This window comes from Theobroma umbraticum, unplaced genomic scaffold (genome assembly GCF_002168275.2).
Source record: "Theobroma umbraticum cultivar Fairchild unplaced genomic scaffold, ASM216827v3 scaffold_239.0, whole genome shotgun sequence".
NCBI classification, from domain to species: Eukaryota; Viridiplantae; Streptophyta; class Magnoliopsida; order Malvales; family Malvaceae; genus Theobroma; species Theobroma umbraticum.
Window position 1 is genome coordinate 1,418,120 of NW_018397279.1, and position 23,904 is coordinate 1,442,023.

At 38.1% G+C, this 23,904-nt stretch overlaps 5 protein-coding genes across 5 annotated transcripts; 3 read left to right on the forward strand and 2 right to left on the reverse strand.

Annotated features, from left to right (window-relative positions):
• Positions 1–549: 549 nt before the first annotated feature.
• LOC110427739 (cytochrome c1-2, heme protein, mitochondrial-like) lies at positions 550–4,315 on the reverse strand. The gene is made up of 8 exons (XM_021443320.2): positions 4,160–4,315; positions 3,636–3,706; positions 3,020–3,228; positions 2,393–2,672; positions 2,243–2,314; positions 1,258–1,374; positions 1,079–1,144; positions 550–997 (listed from the first exon to the last, which is right to left on the reverse strand). Exons 2-8 carry the CDS (start codon positions 3,690–3,692, stop codon positions 881–883), a joined length of 918 nt encoding a protein of 305 aa, XP_021298995.1. The 5' UTR covers positions 3,693–3,706; positions 4,160–4,315; the 3' UTR covers positions 550–880.
• A 230-nt stretch (positions 4,316–4,545) lies between these two features.
• LOC110427893 (kelch repeat-containing protein At3g27220-like) lies at positions 4,546–7,370 on the forward strand. Its single transcript, XM_021443533.1, has 7 exons — positions 4,546–4,978; positions 5,172–5,366; positions 5,668–5,897; positions 6,001–6,171; positions 6,290–6,395; positions 6,638–6,847; positions 6,947–7,370. Exons 1-7 carry the CDS (start codon positions 4,736–4,738, stop codon positions 7,109–7,111), a joined length of 1,320 nt encoding a protein of 439 aa, XP_021299208.1. The 5' UTR covers positions 4,546–4,735; the 3' UTR covers positions 7,112–7,370.
• A 144-nt stretch (positions 7,371–7,514) lies between these two features.
• On the reverse strand, positions 7,515–12,113 carry LOC110427892 (Rubisco methyltransferase family protein). The gene is made up of 13 exons (XM_021443532.2): positions 11,410–12,113; positions 11,198–11,273; positions 10,529–10,734; positions 10,332–10,418; positions 10,151–10,243; positions 9,747–9,901; positions 9,515–9,599; positions 9,215–9,301; positions 9,019–9,138; positions 8,627–8,728; positions 8,369–8,539; positions 8,183–8,273; positions 7,515–7,867 (listed from the first exon to the last, which is right to left on the reverse strand). The coding sequence occupies exons 1-11, from the start codon at positions 11,722–11,724 to the stop codon at positions 8,372–8,374; spliced, it is 1,494 nt and encodes a 497-aa protein (XP_021299207.2). The 5' UTR covers positions 11,725–12,113; the 3' UTR covers positions 7,515–7,867; positions 8,183–8,273; positions 8,369–8,371.
• A 647-nt stretch (positions 12,114–12,760) lies between these two features.
• Positions 12,761–16,374, forward strand: LOC110427885 (4-coumarate--CoA ligase-like 9). The gene is made up of 6 exons (XM_021443521.2): positions 12,761–13,950; positions 15,148–15,337; positions 15,471–15,616; positions 15,685–15,752; positions 15,864–15,966; positions 16,086–16,374. Exons 1-6 carry the CDS (start codon positions 12,775–12,777, stop codon positions 16,212–16,214), a joined length of 1,812 nt encoding a protein of 603 aa, XP_021299196.2. The 5' UTR covers positions 12,761–12,774; the 3' UTR covers positions 16,215–16,374.
• Positions 16,375–17,527: 1,153 nt separating this feature from the next.
• TPLATE (ARM repeat superfamily protein) lies at positions 17,528–23,727 on the forward strand. The gene is made up of 7 exons (XM_021443343.2): positions 17,528–18,869; positions 19,398–19,994; positions 20,233–20,594; positions 21,003–21,306; positions 21,961–22,083; positions 22,200–22,655; positions 22,963–23,727. Exons 1-7 carry the CDS (start codon positions 17,748–17,750, stop codon positions 23,476–23,478), a joined length of 3,480 nt encoding a protein of 1,159 aa, XP_021299018.1. The 5' UTR covers positions 17,528–17,747; the 3' UTR covers positions 23,479–23,727.
• The last annotated feature ends 177 nt before the right edge of the window (positions 23,728–23,904 follow it).

Here is a 23,904-nt window from a genome sequence, read left to right on the forward strand (position 1 = left end):
GTTCTGAAGTATGTATTGGTAATGTATTTGTGTGATTAATTCTATATGAACTCTTCATATGTACATGGAATTGGACCTTTTTTACTTTAAATTTCTATATCTCAATGTCCGAACCATGTATAGGTAATTTGTTTGTGTGGTTAATTCTATCTAAACACTTCATACATAAGTCAGTGGACTTCTTTTACTTCAAATTTCGTAGTCTCAATGTCGATCTTGGTTGGAGACATAGTAGAGTTAAAAGAAGACCATCTCTCCCCTGCCACATAACCAGAGCAAAAGACAACGAAACAACTCCAACATGTTATATTTCCATCTAAATCCTTGCTGTACGTATAACTATCATTAGATTATTCTTCTCCTCAAGATGACAAGAAGAATCTGGCCATAAGCTTTCAATGCATTTGCTCCTGGAGGCAAAGCTAAGGAATCTAAAAAACATTTCATGACTCCAGGCAGTAAAGATGTCAAGAAATGATTCACAGTTTCACAACAGATATATTTCAATAACACCATTGATTAAGAATAGAAGAAAATAAGAATGGGCAATTTTTGTTTTAACTGATTTTCATTCACAGACATGTAAACGACAAATTTTAGTCGGCACTGAGAACAGTGATCCAAGTATCCAGCCATAATATATAGCATTATAAAAAGAAATCTAACAAAAATTCAATTCTCCGAGCAAAATTAATGTATGTGTGTGGAGCAGCTTATTTCTTCTCAACTCGGAAAAAAGACTCATCAGGTCATTCAATTAACACTTGGGGAAAGAAGCACCAATTTGTCATGGAAGAAACTAGATCATCCCAATAAGCAAAATTATTGCCAAATCAAATCCCCAAAAAGCACATCAGTATGATGGGAATCTGGGGGGAAGCTAGTTAACAACATCAACAATCAGCCTACGAGACTTGAAAATAGACCACTTCAAACGCCGGTAGTAAGCAGCTTGAAGTAACGCCAATGACAATACAAATATCCACTTAAAGCCCATCTGCATTAGGAGACAGAAATATTAGAAATAAATTATAACAAATGGTCATTACATGAAATAATTGTTTATAATAATACACACCAGCTTCCTCTCTTCCATTTCTGGTTCTGCTGCCCATGACAAAAATGACACCACATCTTTCCCCATCTACACCATAACAATATGGAAGAGTGAGCCGTATACCCCATAAAATATGCATATACTTCAAAGGTTCTCAAACGCATAGGCAATGCCAATGAAACAGAAACGTAGAAACCAACCTGAGCTTCTGTTGCAGAGGTGCCATCTTCATACTCCACAGCACCATCAATTAGCATTTTAGGCATGGCAATTGCTCCTCCAGGAAAGTAGGGATTATAGTGTAACCCCTCGCGAATCTACATCACAATTGGCAATGATGAGTGTAGGTATTACTCTCAACCAAAATATTCAAGTGGGACTAGCATTTCTAGCCTCCTGGTAACAAGTCATACATGCATGTGCACGTGCACACACCAAAAGTTATTCAACAGAAGGAACTATCATTCAGGGAAAATGGATGCTTAAGATTCTTAATATTACTAGAACACAATTTAAAAAAGCTAAATGCATAAGCATATTGACAAGTGAATGAAGCAAAGAAACTTCCAACAATACATATGCCCGACTTTGCATGGCAGATTTCTCAGGGTTACATCTCCTCATTACATATTTTGGACTTAAAGGTCTCAAGTCCTCAACCATCTACAATCCTAATGCGAATTTTCTAAGTAAATATGTCTACACAACCATCTCCCAGGCTCCCTCAATTTTTTGCTCTCTCATGGAACATGTTCATGGTTAAGGTCATGCAATTCTACTCAGAATAGAGTGTCATAGGCATGGTAGTAGTGTGCAAATATTAAGGTGACCGATCATCAATTCTGCAATATTTCAGCTATCGTATACAACTTAAAGAAAGCCCCTGCATGGCCCCCCTAAAGCAACAAAACAATGCATACAGAAAAGCATAAACAAAAATGTTGTTATGTGACAGGTGCCAATGGAGGTAAGAAAAACCATGACAATTAAAAGTGCTATTTTCATTAGACAGAAGCTGATTGAAAAGCACCAGTTAACATGGACCAAACTTAAAGAGCTACAAAACTTCATCCCAACTACAGAACCTCGTTGTCCCCTTCCATTGTGTCTCCCAATTGCCAAATATCAAAATATGATCACAAATAGTATTTTTCTACAAGGATATAGAGTTCAAACAGAACTTACCATAACGCCAGCAGGAGGATCACGGTAACCAGTTAGAAGGGCAAACACATAATTCTGGCCATTATGACGAGCCTGAAAAAAAGAGTATGATATTTCAGGGATAGATAATGACAACTTCCACGGAGATCTAAAAAGTAAGGCAGGAATTACTTTGGTAATGAGACTTAGATCTGGCGGATAAGCTCCTCCATTAGCAAACCTAGCTGCTTGTTCATTTGCATATGGCTGAGGAAAACGGTCACTGAGTTTACCAGGACGAGTAAACATCTCGCCCTCATCATTAGGTCCATCAACCACCTCAATCTCAGCTGCCATAGCCTTTGTCTCCTCTTCTGTGTATGCAACACCCACCAAATCACGGTATGATATTAGAGACATAGAGTGGCAGGATGCACACACTTGTTGGTAAACCTGGTGACCACGACGAATCCTGATCATGCAAAATGAATCTTGCACCAATTAAATCGTGGTACCAAAAAATTTAAAATTTTTTACCATGCTCAACCAAATATTACAGTTGTAGGGGAAGATGCACACCTATCACATAGAAACATCCTATCCACCAAAAGGAAGGTAAGACTAATATAAAGTTTTGGCTTCCCAAAGAATAGGAAGCAATTGAAGTTAAAAGGTAAAACCATTACTGTTAGGAAAGACTCAATGATCTAAACTTTTTTACTGGAATCATTAAAGCTTTATTTTTGGATTCACGTTTTCAAGTCAAGTTTGAGACCCAATGCACATAAACAAAAAAGAGGGGAGAGTCATTAAACTCACGACGCATGGTCATAAGAACTGAGGATGCCCTTGTGAGGCCATGGATAATTTGGAACTCCTAACCCATGTTCTGCCTCATCAGCAGATGCTACTGTCGCAACACCTAGCAAACCTGAAATACCAGCTCCAAGGAGTGCAACCGTTCTCATGCCAGCAGATCCTGCATCCTCATTAGCTTTCCTTGAAGTAAACCATGACAAAGCTGGAACCTGTGAGATCATGTGTAACAAATATGGGTAACTGGGAGGAAAAACACTATAGGCTAAAATTATATCTTCTATTTAGTGGCAAAATCTAAAGTGAACTCAATTGAATCCTACAGAATCAGACAAACAGGCATCCTTATAGAAACTTTTCATTATTTTCAGAGCAGAAAATACACCATTTGACAAAAATGTTTTTAAAATTTGACTAACTAACAAAGAAGGGGATAAAAAACTCAGTTAGAATTCTACTTGGGGGAAAGGAAAATCCATGTAGCTAATATTTCTAGATTTTCTTAGAAAATTTTAGAAGATCCAGTAAGACCTATGTAGACTACAGAATCCCCATAAGCTCATTTCACAGCTAACTCTAACATAAACATCAAGACAGGAAAAGTAAGAAAGAGGCTTACAGCAGACTGAGACTGAAGTTTCCTCCGTAAGACTTGATGAATTAATCCTCCAGCCATTTCAGTTAATATTCCTGTAAAATCAATTAAACCTTAACAAGCAAAAACAATACTTACAACTAACAATAAAATAACAAAAAACCAAGGTCCAGAAGAATTTAAACTGAGAATTCATATAATATATATTCAACAACGCCAAAAAGGTTCCTTTTTCAGTCAGTATTCTTTAATTCCGCAAAAAGGAAAAACCTTTAGGCAGTTCAAACAACTGGGCACACATAAAAGTAAGAGACAAATGTGAAAATACACAAATAAGAGTCAGATTTTCGATTATTTAGCATGAAAAAAGAAACCCAACTTGAAAAGAAAAACACAAAGAAGCCAAAAAAGGTGAACTTTGAGAAGAAAACAAAGAGAAACTTGAAAAACCCTAACACGGGGATCAGGGGCAGATCCTAGAAGTATGGAGAAAAAGAAACAGAAAGAAAATAAAACCCAAAGATGAACAAGGAGGGAGAAAGACAGACCTGGCTTGAGAATGAGATTGAAAGTTGATCAGAGAGAGGTGGTGGTGGTCTAAGGAGCTGGCCGCTGCTTCAGAGATCCAAAGGAACAAAAGGAAAGAGGAAAAAGCAGAAGGATGATAGAGGAAAAATGTAAATTGATGAAAAAAAAAAATCTGTCATTGATTAGTCGTGTGTCCACCAACAGTTGGAAGTCTTTGGGCTTCAAATGGCCTGGAAATCGGCCCATGCTACCGGTCATTGAAATTCACAGCAAGAGTTCGGCCTTCTCAATGCTTTGGGCCCAACCAGCCGACAGCCGAAAAGGCCAGTGTAGTCTTTTTAGTGAAGGGCAAAACCATGCAAGCACCGACCATCAAAGCAGCAACCTAGGAAAGGAATGCCCCTGGATTTCCAATCTTGGTCAAGACAAAACAAACAGAAGGAAACTTGAAAAACCACTAAAAACCATTGGCGCCCAACTGTTTATCACCTCAAACTCAAAGTTTCTATTGTCTTCCTTTCTCCTTGGCTCTCTTTTTTTCTTTCTATTAAATAGAAAATGAGGATATTCAACACTCTCATGAACCTGCAAAAGAAATGGCAAAAAATCTACACCACCACCATCAACATCAGAGCAAGAACAACAGTTGCACGAAATTTGTAGTTATTCTGTCTTCTGCCTGTCTTTTGGGACTGGCTTGCATTGCAAATCTCTTGTGGGCATCTTCCTTTTCATTTTCCTCCGCATATCTTAGCATTGCATCCAATTGGGTTCCTCAGAAACCTCGTATCTTTGTCGTGCCGAGTGCTGAAGAAGAACCCAACATTGTTGCTGGCAAGGTTTTGTTCTGTGTCTTTCCCTCTTTTTATTGCTTAATTAGTTTCTTTTTTTTTTCCTCAAAAAAACCATTTTCTTCCAACTGGTTCTTGTCCCTCTATTTATTCGATCCTTTGGTTAAGAGAAGGGATTGCTGCATTCTTAATTGTATTGATTTTGTTAATACGGTGAATTGATGACCAATCCTATTTGTAGATAGGGAATGGGATTGAGAAAAGAAAGAAGGAACGTGTTTCTGAGAGATTCCTATCAGCAACATTTGCGGATTTACCAGCACCAGATTTGCCATGGGAACAGATGCCATCAGCACCAGTTCCACGTCTTGACGGATCAGCAATACAGATTAAGAATCTTTTCTATGTTCTTTCAGGATATGGCACCCTTGACTATGTAAGAGTTTATCATTTCAGCACTTATATTTCTAACATTTTCGGATATTCAAGTCCAATAAGGGAGCCTGCTTGTCACCAAATGTTCATGCTTCCAAATTTTGAATCTGTTAAAATTCTCTGGTTTTGGTCTTTGGCGTTTTAAGCATTCTCTTCTTGACATTTCCATTTTGAGGATTAATTGGTCTTTGGGATGCTTTATACCAGCATTTTAGATTGAATGGTTGAATATAACTGCTGTGATTTGATTTCCAAATTACTCATGGTTTCAGATGAATGATGCCTCTGTTGGTGTCCTGTAGGTGCACTCTCATGTTGATGCCTTTAATTTTACTGATAATACATGGTGTGGGAGATTTGATACGCCAAAAGACATGGCGAATTCGCATCTAGGAGTGGCAAGTGATGGGAGATACATATATGTGGTCTCAGGTCAATATGGCCCCCAATGTAGGAGCCCTACTGCTCGAACTTTTGTCCTGGACACTGAGACAAGGAAATGGCGCAGCCTGCCTCCTTTACCAGCCCCCAGGCATGTGATTCCATCCATATTTACATGGTCTCTACACTGCACTTTTTCTCTTACAACAGTTAAATTATCAAATGAACTGACTTTTCAACATTAAAATGTTCAGGTATGCTCCAGCAACTCAGTTATGGAGGGGCAGACTCCATGTGATGGGGGGCAGCAAAGAAAACCGCCACGCACCTGGATTGGAGCACTGGAGTATAGCAGTAAAAGATGGCAAAGCATTGGAGAAAGAGTGGCGGACTGAGATCCCAATTCCTCGTGGGGGACCACATAGGTTTGTTTACTACTCTTTCTTCAGATATTCTCTTGGTATTTTGTGTAGTCCCTTCCCAATTCCCCTCTCCAACCTCTTCATTAACACTATCTAATTATGCAAGTAAACATTTTAACAGGGCTTGTGTTGTGGCCAATGACCGGCTCTTTGTAATTGGTGGTCAAGAGGGAGATTTCATGGCCAAACCTGGATCTCCTATCTTCAAATGTTCACGCAGGCATGAGGTAAATTATAGCTAATTAGTGGATTGGATGATTATTGTTCATACGTGTTTCTCTCATCTATCATACCAGGATAAGTTGGATAGCTGTAATGATGACAAGGTGAATATAAGAAGTCATGATATTCATTCTAAAACTACAAATCCGTGTATAGTAGCATAGGGCTTTCAACATGTTTTTCTATTTCTCATATTTGATTCTTGGGCCCCTTGGTCCTCATAGCCTTGTATTCTTCACTGCTTTAGGTGGTCTACGGTGATGTTTACATGCTAGATGCTGAAATGAAAAAATGGGAAGTGTTACCTCCATTGCCAAAACCAAACTCCCATATAGAGTGTGCTTGGGTAATTGTCAACAATTCAATCATAATTACAGGAGGTACAACAGAAAAGCACCCAGTGACCAAAAGGATGATCTTGGTTGGGGAGGTTTTCCAGTTCCATTTAGATTCATTGGTATGTGCTTTCCCAGAACAAAGAATTCCCATTTTTTTTCTTTATATGGTAAATGCTATGCAAGCATCGGAAACCTGATGTAAAATTTGCTGATTGCAGACGTGGTCAGTGATTGGAAAGCTTCCTTACCGTGTGAAGACTACCCTAGCTGGTTTCTGGGATGGATATTTGTATTTTACATCTGGACAGCGAGACAGAGGACCAGATAACCCACAGCCGAGGAAGGTCATTGCAGAGATGTGGAGAACCAAATTGAATTTGTGATTAAATTTGTTTGCCCTTTCTGGAAATACAAATCTTAGGTCAAGTATTTTTATTCAATTATTTTTTCGTCCAATATTGATTTCTGGTAATTAGACAAATTATACATCAGAAATTTTTGTTAGCATCATCTGTACATTGCCATGGATAATTAAAACTGGATTTGTATTCTTCTATAACCATTTTTACCTTTAAACCTTTGGTTATCAACAGTGAAACAGTACTATCACTGTGTTAATTAGAAAGCTGCCCAGGTATTGGTACACTTATTATCCAGTTTTGCAGTTGAAGGGTATGAGCAGACTGATACAGGAAAATGAAGAAACATGGGGGAGATGTATAAACAGAAGGGTGAAAGGGATTGCGTCAGAACTGGAGAAATTCAACTAGGTAGAAGAATTACACAAATGACAGAAACCAGGATCCAGATCTGCATTTAGAAGGAATGCCCAACATTCATTAGCGACCAAGATTATCTATGCACCTGTTAGGTGAAGATTTTTTATATTTTCTCACTTTACAAGAAGATGATCCCAGATGGACCTGTAAAACTACAGCTACACAATTGAACAAAGTGATAAAAGAAAAAGTGTGAGACAAGGAAGAAGAAAGTGATGAAGCATAAGAAGAGTTCACGCACATCACGGCTTCCAATAACTTGAAAACAACAAGCAAGATTCTCTCTTAAAAGCCTATTAGATCCAGCAACAGATTTCCCATGATCCATACCGGTCCTAAGGAGTGGCTGATTAAATCTACCTGCAAAACATTCCACAAAAAAGAGGAAGAAAAAAACCATTTAGGACAGGAAATCGAAAGTCAGTTAGAAAGGCCAAAGCAATGATAATAACAATATGTGGTCATTTTTAAGGCATTTTTATGTTCTCTAGCATCAAGAGACTTCTATACTTTTCTGATTACATTCCAGGAGATGGTCTAAAAGTTCTCGAAGTATCTCTGCTTTCTGAACTTTATTTTCTGGTTAAAAAGAATTGATTCTTAGTCATTAAGGTTATCTAAAGCCTGGTAGAATCATGAAAAACTGATTGGTCATTGCAGGTTCCTTCAACTGACCTGATTCGTGGTCTCCCATAGAGAGGGACGTCATCCAAGTAATACAAAGAACTTCCACTATTTTGTTAAGTTACAATAGAGACTGGTACTTCTGCAGAAAGTTCATCGAAACTAGTATGAATATGGGTAACAAGTATAGAGTTAACAGTGCAAAAAGGACAGAGGGAACAGACTGAGAGAAGAGACCTTTCATTTCAATAAAGGGGCATAAGGTGCAGGGCATGGAGAGACAGTGTGATCAGGTAACTGGTCCATCAAATCAATTGTTGCCTGCAAACATGCATGGAGAATTTTCTTTTCCAACCTAACAAGCTGTGTGGCAACTCGTCTCTTGGGATTCAAGTTTGGATCTGACAACTAATGTAACAAAAATATGTCAAGTAAAACTTACTTCACAATAAGCTAAGATTTAACCTCCAACTCAGTCGATAGAGCCAACTTTACCAAAGACTCATCTTCATTCAGTGTAGTAGGGTAGCCAGCTAGGCGTCCATTGAAATAATCAACAAGCTGGCCTAGCACTGCTCGTTCCATACAAGGGCTCACCTATGGCAAATATATTTCACCATAATTTCAGAAGGAAGAAAAAGTTCCATTCTGTTTACCTAAATGATTTTGTGATTTTAATCCTACAAAAGGCGCAGCTAGAATCAAAGTTTACAAAGGAATAAAGGGCCAAGGCTGAAATCTTTTTCTACAAAAAATGACCAAACTGAATTATGCATTAGTTTGGATTTCAATTTGAGTATAACTCTCACAAATCTTACATTGCAATTAGGATTTAGTCATGTAGCAAATAAATTAAGAGATTTACAATTTGCAGTAAATGAACTCACAGGGCAGACTGGTCCTTGAGAAGAAAGAACAGATTGCATCTCCGAAGGATCAGAAACATAGCCCAATCGCAAATACGGAAGCATATCCGTAACAGCTTCTTTTTCCCTCCCTGCATAAACCTGAAACAGGAAAAGATAAAGATCAGAAAGAGAATATCTTGCAATAATCCAATTAACACAAGGTTCAAGTTCTTACACGAAAAACTTGTACTGATAGTTTACCATTTCTTTGAACAACCATCCTCTTTTCCTGATATTGAGGATCCTCAGTATTCAAAGCTGCCTGAACATACGGTAAACAAAGCCATCAATCTCATTTATACCATTGACTTATACGTATCACACCAAATCCCATCACTTTAATCATTTTTGTTCAACATATGTAAGGCATCTAATACACAGAAGTAAAGATACCTATTCATTCAGAAAACATATCAACACAGTTGACAAAGAAAACTATGAAATTGCAGATACAAGATGGAAAATCCAAATTTACCTCAACAACCAGTCGATCATGAGAATTATCATCATCAACAAAACCATAATTTATAAGCAATTTTGAATTAGGCTGGGGTCCACACCTAAAAAGACAAGTAATTTTCCAATGTCAAAGTTTGTATTGCAAGGTACAAATGGAGCAACAGTTAGAAGGCAAAGGTTTAGATACTATAGCATGACTGAAAGAGAAACCAAAATAATGAACAATAAATAACATATTGTATTGATACCAGACAACAATAGATTCCCCAGCCTTATATGGTCGATCAACCACCAGTTCAACAGCACCATCGACAGCACTTAACATTGCCTTGCAATTGCTCCTGTAAGCTAGCAATGGGGGTCCAAGAGGAACCAAAGCAAATCTCCGAGCCAAAGCGACTTTCTGAATACAAACAAGATTCAGTTTATCACTCCAACATAATGTTTCAAAAATTTCAGGACAGTAGAAAAAGAAGAGAGGGTTTTGGTATATGCAATGTTATCAACAGAGTTTAACCAAACAAGTGTCTAAATTTATTAAACATGAGGCATAAGGAATTTCACCATCTAGTGAGTCACTCATTTCCTCAAGGGTTGAGAATATATTTTTGAAAGTAGGGGAAACCATTATCACTGGCTAAAGAGAATATACCTGTAAATGTACCACGCAAGACTGAACAGCAACAAAGGCTTGTTTGAAGATCTCAAACGGAAAGGCCTCAGTAGGTATATCGTAGGGATATTGCTGCATGCAAAAAAATCAATAAATATTTATGGTCACACTCTAAACTTTAAGCTTTAACAAGGAAACTGAAAAAAATGTAATAGTATACCTGAAAGAGAGACCCAGCCATAAACCAGACAGTGTCAAGCTCATTATACTCTCTTTTTATTCCTTCAGCCCTTTCAAGAACTTCAGCCTAAGTTGTGAACGACAGAATTCAGTCATGAAACTCAATGAACTATAAAACATTAAATTGGCTATAAAAAATGAAAAGGGGATAAAAAGACATTGTGTTGTCGCTGCTACCTTAGTAGGGCTACCTGTTAGGTAAGCCAATTCATCTTGTGACCATAAAAGTGGAGATTCCACAGCCAGCTGGCCCCTTCCTCGTTGACGATCAAGCTCTCTGATATAAGGATACCAGAATGATTTCTTTCCTTGCTTCTTCTCATACATTAAGTACAAAGCTAGGCATGCCAATTCTGATAATTTGTTTGTTGTCAAAAGTTCCGCTGTATAAAAGGCCAGGCAAGTTAACACAAATCAGACATCCTAATTAAGTAAACAAAATGAAATCTTAAAATGGCTTCTTTTTCCCATTTTCCACTCAATTTAAATGCTATCATCAGATACAAAAATACAGACATAGATGCTCCAGAAGTGCTGAAATGAAATGAAATCCCACTCCACATTGCTACTCCCATCCTCTAATCACTCACCATTGACCACAAAGAGCTATAACCGGTGTAGCTGTACCCAAAAACAAGCTCCACAATTTATAGTTTTGCAAATGAGAAATCCACATCACAGAGTAGGAATCAAGTACGGGAAGCAGTTGCAACAACGGTCTAAACTACCACCCAAGTTGATAACCAACTTTACAAATTGGGGAAAAAACCTCAAATAAATCAAATTTCCAAAATTTAAAAGGACATTCATTGCTATATAATTCAACACCATATAAATGCACCTTACCAACAGTCTCATTTCCCAGCACTCTCTCAAGCGTCACGACCAATGAATTCGGCACCGAAAATGCCACATCACCCGCCTACAAAACCAAGAACTCAGAACCAAAAAAGAACAAAAACAAAACTTTAACAAAAACCCCAGAACAGAAATCGCAAATCTAACAAAATCCCATTAAAAAGACCACCAAAAGAATCACGAATTTAAAGCCAATTTACCTGTAGATCATCACTGGCAGCGACATAATGTATAGGTCTATGCTTCTCATCATGTGAAGGCCTCTCTTTGAGCTCAACTCTACAAGGAGGCAACCCGTTTTTGTGCATCCAAGATTTCAAGTCGTCAAATTCATTATCTTTCTTGCGGACGAGCTCCTTTCTTGAACCAGCCACAAGGGTATCAGAAGCTGAAGCCAGACAAAAATGGTTCCTTTTTCTAGAAAGGATTCTGGGGTTAGGGTTCTTGCATAATGGAAGTGAAAAGTGAGGTAATGGAGGCAAATAGCACTTGTTGTGTAAACAAGTGAGCTCCATTTTGGGAAGTTCCTTCTAGGAATTTGAGAAGAGAAAAAACGGAGGTTTTTTAAGTTTCTGAAGATATTTTTGGGGAAGAGATAAGGGAGGAAGGTGTTTGAAAGGGAAATGTAAAATACGATAAGAAAGAGGGCCTGAGTCTGGGGTATACTTGGATTAGATTGAATTGGATTGGAGGGAAACAAAAATACTTTTGGATGTTTTTATGTGTGCGCGGACCAGCAGAGGCTGCTAACTGTGGTATTTGATCTTCAACTCTCGATTTTTTTCAAGTTGACCCTGTTTCTAGACTATGGGTAGCACTAGAATTATATTATCTTTATCATTTGTTTGGAACTTTTTCTCGGAAAATATTGCCGGTGTGAGGTGAGAGTAGTTGAGGAAGAGAAAGGTTTTGGGGTGAGTCTGAGAATAAGGTTCCTATCCTATTTGTGTTACCAATTTAGATGCTTTGATTATTCATCTTTTCTTCTAGTGATTACTCATTACTCATTAATTGTATGTACATTGTCACTTTGATTTATTCAAACAAAACTATTTATTATAATTTTACGAGTAATTAAAATTTAAAAAATTAAGTTTTTATAAATTTTGAATTCTATATAATGTCACAAAAAATTACAATCAAAGTAAAGTAAACATTTAATTTGGAATGGAGAGATCGAGTTGCTCACTTTTATTATATTAGTTCATATTTATTGTTAGACAATTTTAATTTTAAATGTAGCAGAAAAATAACAACAAAATTTTTAATTTGGAGTGATTTGAGCTTGGATGTAGATTATAGAGGTATTAACCAAATCCCACCCTAGTCGATCCAAAAATACTTGTAAGAAAAAATGATAAGTATGTTAATTAATTTTTTTAAAAAAATCCTATTATTACTTTATTTTAAAAAAAGAAATTAACAAATTTTCTTTCGAATATGTATACAGGAAAACAATTAATATTAGTGTGGTAAAAATTCCAAAAAAGAAAAACTAAGTTGATGCTACGAAAAAAAGAGATATCCGGTACAGAAAAAAACTGACCAATGATGGTTTGGCACATATGGGGTTGGGCCTCTTTATACTTAACCCGACAAAATCTTCAATTTGTCACTGTTCCATACCTAGGGCAGCTGTCAGTGTACTTACGTCATCAATATCCATTCCCTGTTTCCGTACAGAAACGCAAACGCAAAAACTCACCACTAAGACAATTTTCAGCCGAAAAATGGATCAAAAAAACCCAACAATGGATCCCAAAAACGGCTTCAATTCAAAGACTAAAACCTTCCACAGCTTGAGACCGCCCATCAATCTCCCTCCACAACACCTTCCTTGGACGGTAACTGCCCACGCTCTCTCTCTCCAAGCCACCTCTCCTTGGCCTCGTGACTCGGTTGCTCTTATTGACTCTGCCACCGGCCAAAAAATCACCTATTCCGACTTAATTCGCCGGATAAACTCACTAGGTTTTTATCTCAGAACTGTTATCAAACTCTCCAAAGGAGACACCGCTTTCGTTCTTTCAACAAACTCGGTTGAGGTTCCCATTCTTTACTTAGCTCTGCTTTCCATCGGGGTCGTTGTTACACCAGCCAACCCACTCTGTACCGAGTCGGAAATCTCCCGCCAAGTCGAGTTATCAAACCCAGTGATCGCTTTTGCATTAAGCTCAAATGCCCACAAGCTCCCCAAGCTTCGTTTCGGAACAATTCTCATCGACTCACCCGAGTTTAACTCAGCCATGCAAACCAAGCCGGGGTTTAATCAGGAAACGTATCGAGTTGAAGTTTGTCAATCCGATTTAGCAGCCATCATGTACTCGTCCGGAACAACCGGAAGAGTCAAAGCAGTAATGTTGACTCACCGGAATTTAACCTCAGTGGTCACCGGCTATTACTCCGTCAAAGGAGAAACTAAAACAGCGTCGGTCGTGCTTTACACCGTGCCGCTATTTCATATGATTGGGTTTTTCTATGTTTTAAAATCTGTTGCGTTAAGTGAAACGGTGGTGGTAATGGGTCGTTTCGATGTTAAGAAGATGTTGAAGGCGGTGGAGGATTTTCGGGTACAGCGGTTGACGACGGCGCCGCCGCTGGTGGTGGCATTGCTTAAGGGTGGGCTGACCAAGGATTTTGATTTGAGTTCGTTGGAATGGGTCGGCTGCGGGGGAGCTCCGCTCGGAAAAGATGTGATCGCGGCGTTTACAGAGAAGTTTCCGAACGTCCTGCTTACTCAGGTGAGAAAAGATCTTCACCGTTGGTTTGAACAATTAATCATATGGTACTATTTCTTTACTAAAATGTAAGATTTTGAACCCTTTTTTTTTTAAATTAAAGAAAAAAAGAAAACTCATAAAGATAACTCTTGATCGAAATCTTAAATCGATTATTCGAAACTGAGATAAAAAAAAATACATATATCAAACATTTAAGATATCATATAAGATTTTCTATTGTCTGATAGGACTTTGAGTAAAAAGGTTTAGAATATTTATGATGTAGCAGAGGGCACATTAACTCTGCCTACGACTACAAGACAAACTTTGAGCAGTTTAGTGCAAATCCTTATCATCATCTTCATCATCATCATAGTAAATGCAATCACATGTGGGTGTGGGGCAGCAGATTCCTGTACCACGGGATCATTACTTTCTCTCCGTTTTTAAAAACGTTGCCGTCGGCCACCATGCCTACCTTGAGTCTCCCTGGGCTCGGACGCTTTGATGTGAGTCAGATGAGGTCCGGTCCGCTCTAATACTACTTATCACGAGGTCATTACTCTCTCTCTCATAAACGCGCTTATGAGAGTGTGCAACACACCCGCTTTTAAAGAGCTCAGGATCTCCCGTTCCTGTCCAATGTGAGATAGAAGCACTTTCCTCGTGACACCTGTACTTTGTTAGCAAGGGAGTGTGGGTGGCTGTCAGCCCATCTCCGGTTAACGCGGCATTTAGACTCAATGATTCTCATCAAATTATTATAACATATGGGATAGGAGAGGAGAGAGTGTTGTTGTTGTTGTTGTCGGCGTCCTCGTCGCCGTCGTCAAATTTAGGACTCAATGATTATTGGATGATTTATTAATTTAAATATAAAAAATTTAAATTTTTATTTTTTAAAATAAGAAGAGGGAGGTTTTTTTAATAGGGATTTAAACTTTAATAAAAGTGCATGCATTAACCATTAAATTACAAACACTAAATTAAGAGTTTTTTATAAAAAAAAAAATGAAGTTCATAGTATATGTGAAGATCCTATAATTATAAGATATGAATGTGGCTTTTAAAAAATCAATGGCAAGTTTCTTGGGTTGACTTTTGCATGCATGCAATGCTTTAGCCTTTTAGCATTTTACTCTTTGTTATTAGACGGTGCAACTATATGCCAAGACCAAACTTCATCCCTCGATCATTTTCCTGACACATGTAATGTAGGGTTATGGAATGACCGAAACAGCAGGGGCAGCTTTTGGATTTGTGGGTCGAGAAGCATGTCAGCGCTGGGGCTCAGTGGGGAAGCTCGCAGCTTATTGTGAAGCAAAGATTGTAGACCCTGACACCGGTGAAGCCTTGCCTCCATGCAAACAAGGAGAACTTTGGCTCAAAGGATCCTCCATAATGAAAGGTTAAAAATGAAGGAGTATTGGCTGTCAATTATCTTTCTAACATCAGCCTGAATATTTCAGACTTTTATTAGTTTGATAATTTTCAAGGCAAATTGGTTTGTCTGAAGCCATTTCATTTACTGCTTGCTGCAGGATACGCTGCAGACCCAGAGGCAACTGCAGCTACTTTGGTTGCAGATGGGTGGTTAAGAACCGGGGATCTGTGTTATATTGATGAAGAGGGTTTTATGTTTGTGGTGGATAGGCTTAAGGAACTGATCAAATACAAGGGTTATCAGGTAATCTCATCATGTTCTGAAAGTATATCGTTTAAGTCTGGTAAATCAAGCAATATTTACTTGTGCAGGTCGCTCCCGTAGAGCTGGAACAATTGCTTCAGTCCCACCCTCAGATATCTGATACTGCAGTGATACCGTAATTTCCCCTAGCCTCCATCCAGACTCACCTTTTTCCTTAACTAGTTTATCATTTGTGTCTTGTGAGGAAATTAGCTCACTAAAATGAATTGTGCTTAAACCTGGTTAGATACCCTGATGAAGAAGCTGGCCAGATTCCAATGGCATTTGTGGTAAGGCAACAACAGAGCAGCCTGACTGAAGCAGAAATCATGGATTTTGTTGCAAAACAGGTTCTCTTCCCTGGCACAACGTGGCACTTCCTCTTTTTGATCAACTAGGCTTAGGCTGCAGATTTTAACAGAAAACAAATAATTTTTAAATTTTATTGAATCCTGATGATGATTTTCAGGTTGCACCATACAAGAAAATAAGGCGGGTGGCATTCATTAATTCCATACCGAAGAATCCAGCAGGCAAAATATTGAGAAAGGAGCTGAGGAAGATTGCCACCCCAGCAGGAACTTCATCTAAGTTATGATCATCTCTCTTTAATCACAACATAAGTGGTTGTAGATTTACACACGTAAAATTCTTAAATAAAAGTAGAAATCCATAATTTCTCTGCATTTTTATTGAAATTGAACTGATCTTGTATCTGGATTAATAATTCACATGGAGCATTAATTTGTTGTACAAATTATCACTTAATTACATAGTATCACTTCATAAATATGTAAAGGTACAAAGTTCAAAAAATTTTCAAAATAAATATATTCAGAATTATGAATATTTATCTTTGAAGGTTCTCAATTTATAAATTTGTTTATGAACTCAATGGTGACATTTGGTTCATGGATAATTTATAAAATTTATACACTAACATTATATCAAATATAAATTCTGTTTTCGGTCGTAAACAGTTGCCTTTGGATCTGGATCTAGATTGTGACTCTCTTCAAGAAATAAAATAACTTGAATTTTGCCACTAAATTAAGCTAGCCATGGCCATTTTAACATCTCCAGACTAATCTTAATACATCCATAGCTGATAGCCCATTCTCAATCAGTATTTTTCATATGTACTGTTTTTTTTTTTTTGCTTGAAACTAAAATTAAAATGGTTGGATTTGAACAATTTAAGAAGTACTTAAAAGGAATAACATAAAATTGCTAACCAATTATAAAGGAATTTCTTTTTTGTTGAAAGTGAACTATAAAGGAAAATTATCCTATACACTTTCTACAAACTAGATTAAAGGGTTATTTATATACTACATAGTATATATTTAAAAATTTACTCTATTTGTCTCATTTTCTTTATTTCTATTTGACTTTTTTATCAAATGAACTCTATTTTGATTATAAAATCCTCAATTATGTTATATAAAATTAAAATTTCAACAATCTGTTTTGAAAGATTAAAATTCAAAATTTGCAAATCTTATTTTTTTTTAAAAAAAATATTTTATAATTTTTTTTAAAAAATAAATAGTGAAAAATGAATTTATTTGACTAGAAAAATCAATAAAAGACAAATATAATGGGACGAAATGAGTAATAAATTATTAAAATGATAAGTAAAAAAATGTCGTACATTTTTCTCTTGCCTATAGTATTTAAAAACTTTTCCACACAATGTATAGAATAATAATCCAAATATTAATTAATTAGTTATAAACTTGGTTATAAACTTGTTTAGTTTGGGCTTCAATCTTCTTCTTCATTCTTGAACCGGCCCAAAAGATAAGATCAGATTGGACCAAAAGGCCCAAAAAGAACTAAATTGGGCCTTTTACTTTCCTCCAAAAGAAAGTCCCAAAATCAACTCACCGGCGCTCTGCCGAGTTTAGTTAGCCAGTCCTGTCCAGACTCCCAGCTAATTAACTAAAGTCTCAACTGCCAACGTTTTCATTTCGTTTTCATCACTTTCTTCTTCGATCTGTTTCCAAACTTACTATTCAAAACCAGAGGTTTTGATTTTCAATTAAGAATTGGAAATTCTCCCCAATGTCCCTTTAAAAAAACCCAAAGAAATTCTATATTTTTGCTTTTTAAATAGTTAAAATTGTTCATGGATATTCTTTTTGCTCAGATCCAAGCGGACCTCCGTTCGAACGACGCCCTTCGTCAATCCGGCGCTCTCCTCTCCGCCCTCCAGCAATCCGCCGCCGGACGGGATATCTCCGTAATAGCCAAATCCGCCGTGGAAGAAATTGTCGCCGCCCCCGCCTCTGCCGTCTGCAAAAAGCTCGCCTTCGACCTAATCCGATCCACTCGCTTAACCGCCGACCTTTGGGATTCCGTCTCAATCGGCATACGTAATGACTTGCACTTCCCCGACCCCGAAGTCGTTGCTGCCGCAGTCTCTATCCTCGCCGCCATCCCTTCTTATTCACTCTCCAAACTCATCTCCGATGTGAACGCCGAGATCTCCGTTTGTTTCGATTCTCCTTCCGATAGCCTCCGGTTCTCCATCACCGAGACTCTAGGTTGTGTCCTCGCTAGGGACGACCTCGTAACGCTATGTGAAAACAATGTTAATCTTCTCGACAAGGTTTCAGCTTGGTGGGCCCGGATTGGGCTTAATATGTTGGATAGATCCGACACGGTTTCGAAGGTGGCATTTGAATCCGTTGGAAGATTATTTCAGGAATTTGACTCGAAAAGAATGAGCAGATTAGCTGGTGATAAGCTTGTAGATAGTGAAAATTCTTTAGCTATAAGGTCTAATTGGGTTTCTTCAATGGTTGACTTTGTTTGGAACAAACGCAGCGCTTTAATGGCAAGGTCGTTGATTTTGCCCGTTGAGAGCTTTCGAGCAACGGTTTTTCCGTTAGTTTATGCAGTAAAGGCGGTTGCTTCGGGGGGTTTGGAAGTGATAAGGAAGATTTCGAAGGGCACTAAAGTGAATGGGACTGTGGTGGATTCAAATGCGGAGAAATTAGTTGGGGTTTCAGATTTGGTTACTCATTTGGCTCCATTTTTGGCGTCTTCATTGGAACCGGCATTGATTTTTGAAGTTGGGATTAATATGTTGTACTTGGCTGATGTGCCTGGTGGGAAGCCGGAATGGGCTTCACAGTCAATTATTGCCATTTTGACACTTTGGGATAGACAGGAGTTTGCTTCTGCTAGAGAGAGTATTGTTCGAGCTGTTGTTACTAATCTTCATCTGCTTGATCTTCATATGCAGGTGCCTGTGCTTTGATTTATTTTTTGGTTTTCGCATAAGCTAAATAAGGTGTTTTTAATGTGTATGAGATAGGGCTGCGCATCATTGACATTGTGAGTTGATGGAGTTGTATTGGTGAGAATGTTTCAAGTTTACCTGTGCCATTGAGTGTATATTTGTTAGAGTTGCATGTTACTGGGGTAGTGAATAACTAAGCTGCATTGTTGAAGGATAGTTCTTCCTTCTGCTGAAATGACTTGTGTCTGTCCTTAGATGTTTCTTCATTGCCTTTTTTTTGTTGGAAGTCAGGCTTGTTATTTTGTGACTTTTAAGAGGTGACTTCTGAAATGTTTTTGCAGTGTTTGTGCTTGGTGCTGCTTACAAGACAATGTGTATGAACTGACATTTGTTAGTATTTAGTAATGCAAAATGGGTGTCAATTGCCTAGACTCAAAACTTTTAGGTTTAAACATGATGTAGAATTCTTCAATTTCCATTCAAAGGTTATAGTTTTGAACATGGCCTCATATGCTAAACTTTTGCTTGAAGGTTTCATTGTTCAAGAGACTGCTTCTTATGGTAAGAAACTTGAGAGCAGAATCAGACCGAATGCATGCTTTAGCCTGTATTTGTCGGACAGCTTTATGTGTTGATCTCTTTGCAAAAGAAAGCGTCCGAAGAGGTCAGAAACCTCTTGCAGGAACTGATATAGCGTCTCTTTTTGAGGATGCTAGAGTAAAAGATGATCTTCATAATGTAACTAGTAAAAGCTTGTTCAGAGAGGAGTTGGTGGCAACTCTTGTGGAAAGTTGCTTCCAGTTGTCTCTACCTTTACCTGAACAAAAGAACTCAGGTATGGAGAGCAGAGTGATCGGAGCCTTGGCATATGGAACAGGCTATGGTGCATTAAACTGGACAGAGACTGCTCTGGAAGTGGTGGAAGTTTGCAGGCCTTGTGTCAAATGGGATTGTGATCGAAGGACTTATGCAATCGATTGCTATTTGAAACTGCTTGTTCGGCTCTGCCATATTTACGACACTAGGGGAGGTGTGAAAAGAGTCAAAGATGGGGCTTCCCAAGATCAAATTTTAAATGAGACAAGATTACAGAACTTGCAACGTGATCTTGTAAAAGATCTACGTGAGGTATGTGAGATCTTATAGAAAAATTACATGCTACACTCTCTATCTTACAAGATTGCGTTGTGCAAATAGCTTTTTTCTTTTTCCAATATGGTGTTTAATATTCATGGTGGAGGGATAAGTTGAGAAACTAGAATTATAGTTTCCAAGGGTATTTAGGCCTAATTATTATTATTGTTGAGCTATGAACATCTTTGGTCTCTTGGTGCTTTTTCATCTTAAACCTTTGTCCAATCGGTAGGTGAATACCCCGAGAATATGTGCACGTCTTCTTTGGGCTATTTCAGAACACATAGACCTAGAAGGTCTGGATCCACTGCTTGCTGATGATCCTGAGGATCCTCTAAACATTATCGTGTCAAATATTCACAAGGTCCTCTTCAACGTAGATTCATCTGCAAATACAACAAATAGGCCTCAAGATGTTCAGGCAGTTCTTCTCTGTGCTCAGCGGCTGGGATCACGCCATGCTAGGGCTGGGCAGTTACTAACAAAGGAGCTTGAGGAGTTCAGAACCAATGGCTTGGCTGATTCTGTCAACAAGCATCAGTGCCGTATGATATTGCAGAGAATTAAATATGTTTCTAGCCACCCTGAAAGCAGGTGAGGATGATGTCAATAGCTCTAAATATTAACATGAGTCTGATGGTTTTTGATGCGCATAATAATGAAGCATAGCATAGAGGATATTTCTTTAGCATTAGTGCTTGACTGCCCCCTCAGACAGCATTGCTTTTTTTTAGTCTTTTGGGTTGAATTGGGATGGACTGCAAGTTTGGTGAAAGGCTTCATGTTTAGTGATAAGCAGTGATGGCTGTAGGCATAGATTTTTTGCTTATCAGCAGATGTTATTTCCATCTTTGTTGCAAGTACCTTGTCAAACTTAGTTCATCTGAAGTAGCTTCTTTCTTACATGTTTCCCCAGCCTTAAAATGAAAAGGAAAAATAGATCTTTGTACGTAATCTGCATTCTTATGAACCAAAGTGAGATCGAGCATGTTTCTTTTTCAGGTGGGCAGGGGTTAGTGAAGCCAGAGGAGATTACCCATTTAGCCACCATAAACTTACTGTTCAGTTTTATGAAGTATCAGCTGCCCAAGACAGAAAATTGGAAGGGTTGGTTCATAAGGCCATTTTGGAGCTTTGGAGGCCAGACCCTAGTGAATTAACACTGTTGCTAACAAAGGGAATTGACTCAACATCACTCAAGGTTCCTCCAACTGCTCATACTTTGACTGGTAGCAGTGATCCTTGCTACATTGAGGCCTATCATCTGGCAGATGCAGGAGATGGAAGGATCAGTCTGCATCTGAAGGTTCAAACTCTTTATTTATTTTTATTTTCTATGCTTCTTAAACCCTTCTCTGTAGTTGCTATGTGATGTGAGGTAACACAAGTTTGTAGCTCCTCTTGAAGTGAGGGATATGATAAGCATATGTTGACTATAGCCTGCTTAATTTCTTGAAACTTGAAAATTATCTAAATCTAATGCCAGAGATATTGGACTTTCCAGAGTCATCACAGGTTAAGTTGAGGAATTTCTAAGTGGTAAAATAGATTCTACACATTTAAGTAGCAATTTTTTAGTTGGAGGTTATGCAGTTGTGCAAGATGCATTTATTTATTTGTTTGATAGTGGATCACTGTCTGTAGTCGAAAATTTTCATGCTTTTACTTTCAACCTACTGCTGACAACCTTGACATATTTGAGTTATGAATCAATATTTTACAGATCCCATAAGTTAGGCTATAGTTTGATCAAATGATCAAATCATTTGTGTTACATGCTAGAAATCCCTTTTTCTTTTTTTTTTTTTGAAAATACAAATCCCTTTTTCCTGACCAGGCACAAAAATCTGAATACAGTATCTGTACTTAATGCCTATTATTTTCTTGTGTTGCTGTTTTACTGGCTATCATCATGATGCCTGTTGATGAGATTCCCTTGGCTGATTGGTGAATTTTGCAGGTTCTTAATTTGACTGAACTGGAACTAAATCGTGTTGATATTAGGGTTGGTTTATCTGGTTCTTTGTATTTTATGGATGGGTCTCCTCAAGCAGTACGACAGTTGCGTAATCTTGTTTCGCAGGTTTCCTTTTTCATCTTTGTAAATAAATTATTTTTTTCCTGTCAATTATCTGATTCTAAGCTTTCAAATGCACCTATTCTACCTCAGCTTGGGAAAATCTTGTCTTCTCTTTACAGGATCCAGTACTTTGCAGTGTGACAGTAGGTGTTTCTCATTTTGAAAGATGTGGCTTTTGGGTTCAAGTCTTATACTACCCATTCTATGGAAGTGGTGGTGTAGGAGATTATGAAGGTGATTATGCTGAGGAGGATCCACAAATTATTAGGCAAAAGAGAAGCCTAAGGCCAGAACTGGGAGAACCTGTGATTTTGAGATGTCAGCCTTACAAAATTCCGCTGACTGAGCTTCTCTTGCCACATAAAATTTCACCTGTTGAGTTTTTCCGTCTGTGGCCTAGTTTGCCAGCTATCGTGGAATATACTGGCACATACATTTATGAAGGAAGTGGCTTCAAGGCTACTGCTGCGCAGCAGTATGGGTCTTCTCCATTTTTGAGTGGACTGAAATCGTTGTATTCCAAGCCTTTTCACAGAGTTTGTTCGCACATCATCCGCACTGTGGCTGGGTTTCAGGTAGTGTTCAATCTCTTGATATTTTAGCTGATCACATGTATGTGTTGGTATATTTCTTGGGTCTCTGCCCTTCTGAGTAATGTTTTTGTGAATATATTCAAGCATTCTTCCATGAAATTCTTTTTTTTGCTGAGACTTGTCTTGTACTCACTGCAGTTATTGGAAAATTATAAATTTGGAAGTATTTGCGAGGATCATATCTGCTAGAATTTCTTTCTTTCTTTCAATGAAGTTGTTTCAACATATTGATTGTTTTGTTGCCTGACAAAATTGCTATTCATTTTTCCCCACTTGTGGGTTGTGACAGCTATGTTATGCTGCAAAAACTTGGCATGGAGGCTTCTTGGGTATGATGATTTTTGGAGCCAGTGAAGTGAGCAGAAATGTGGACTTGGGTGATGAGACAACAACTATGATGTGCAAATTTGTAGTCCGAGCTTCTGATGCCTCAATTACTAAACAGATTGAATCAGATCCACAAGGCTGGTTGGATGACCTGACCGATGGCGGTGTGGAGTACATGCCTGAAGATGAAGTGAAGGTGGCCGCTGCTGAGAGGCTTAGAATTTCAATGGAACGGATAGCCTTGTTAAAGGCTGCGCAACCAAAGAAAACTCCAAAATCTGATGATGAAGAGGAGGATGAAGAGAAAAAGGAGGAAGATGCGGAGCAGAATAAAGATGGTGAGGAGAACGGTAAACCTAAAGGACCTTCCACTCTTTCAAAGCTAACGGCAGAAGAAGCTGAGCACCGGGCTCTTCAAGCGGCAGTGCTTCAGGAATGGCACATGCTGTGTAAAGATAGAAGCATCAAGATCAGTTGACATTGTCATCCTGTTTTTTGGCCCGATGAAACAAAGAGCTGATTATGGTTTGTTTTTCTAGTGTATCATGGTTTTGTTTTGCATTAGGTTGGTGTTGAAAGCTGATTACAGTGCCATTTTCTTTTTGAGTTCTATATCTTTTTCTTCCTTGGGGCATTCCCTTGTACATCTTGTACCGGCTTTGTCTGTTATTCAGTATCAGAGATCAATTTTTAAACACTAAACAAAAGATTTTCATGCATGTTTGAATCACTTCCACTCTGGCATTGGCTCGTAGCATTCAACACATTTTGTATATAAAAATTGCGATACTAACAATGCAGCCTCTCCCTGTCCTTTATGTCTTTCTATGTGCATGAAATTTTTCAACGCAAAAAATGGCACTTAAATATGAAAAATACTTGGGCCTCGTGGTGAATTTGGTTG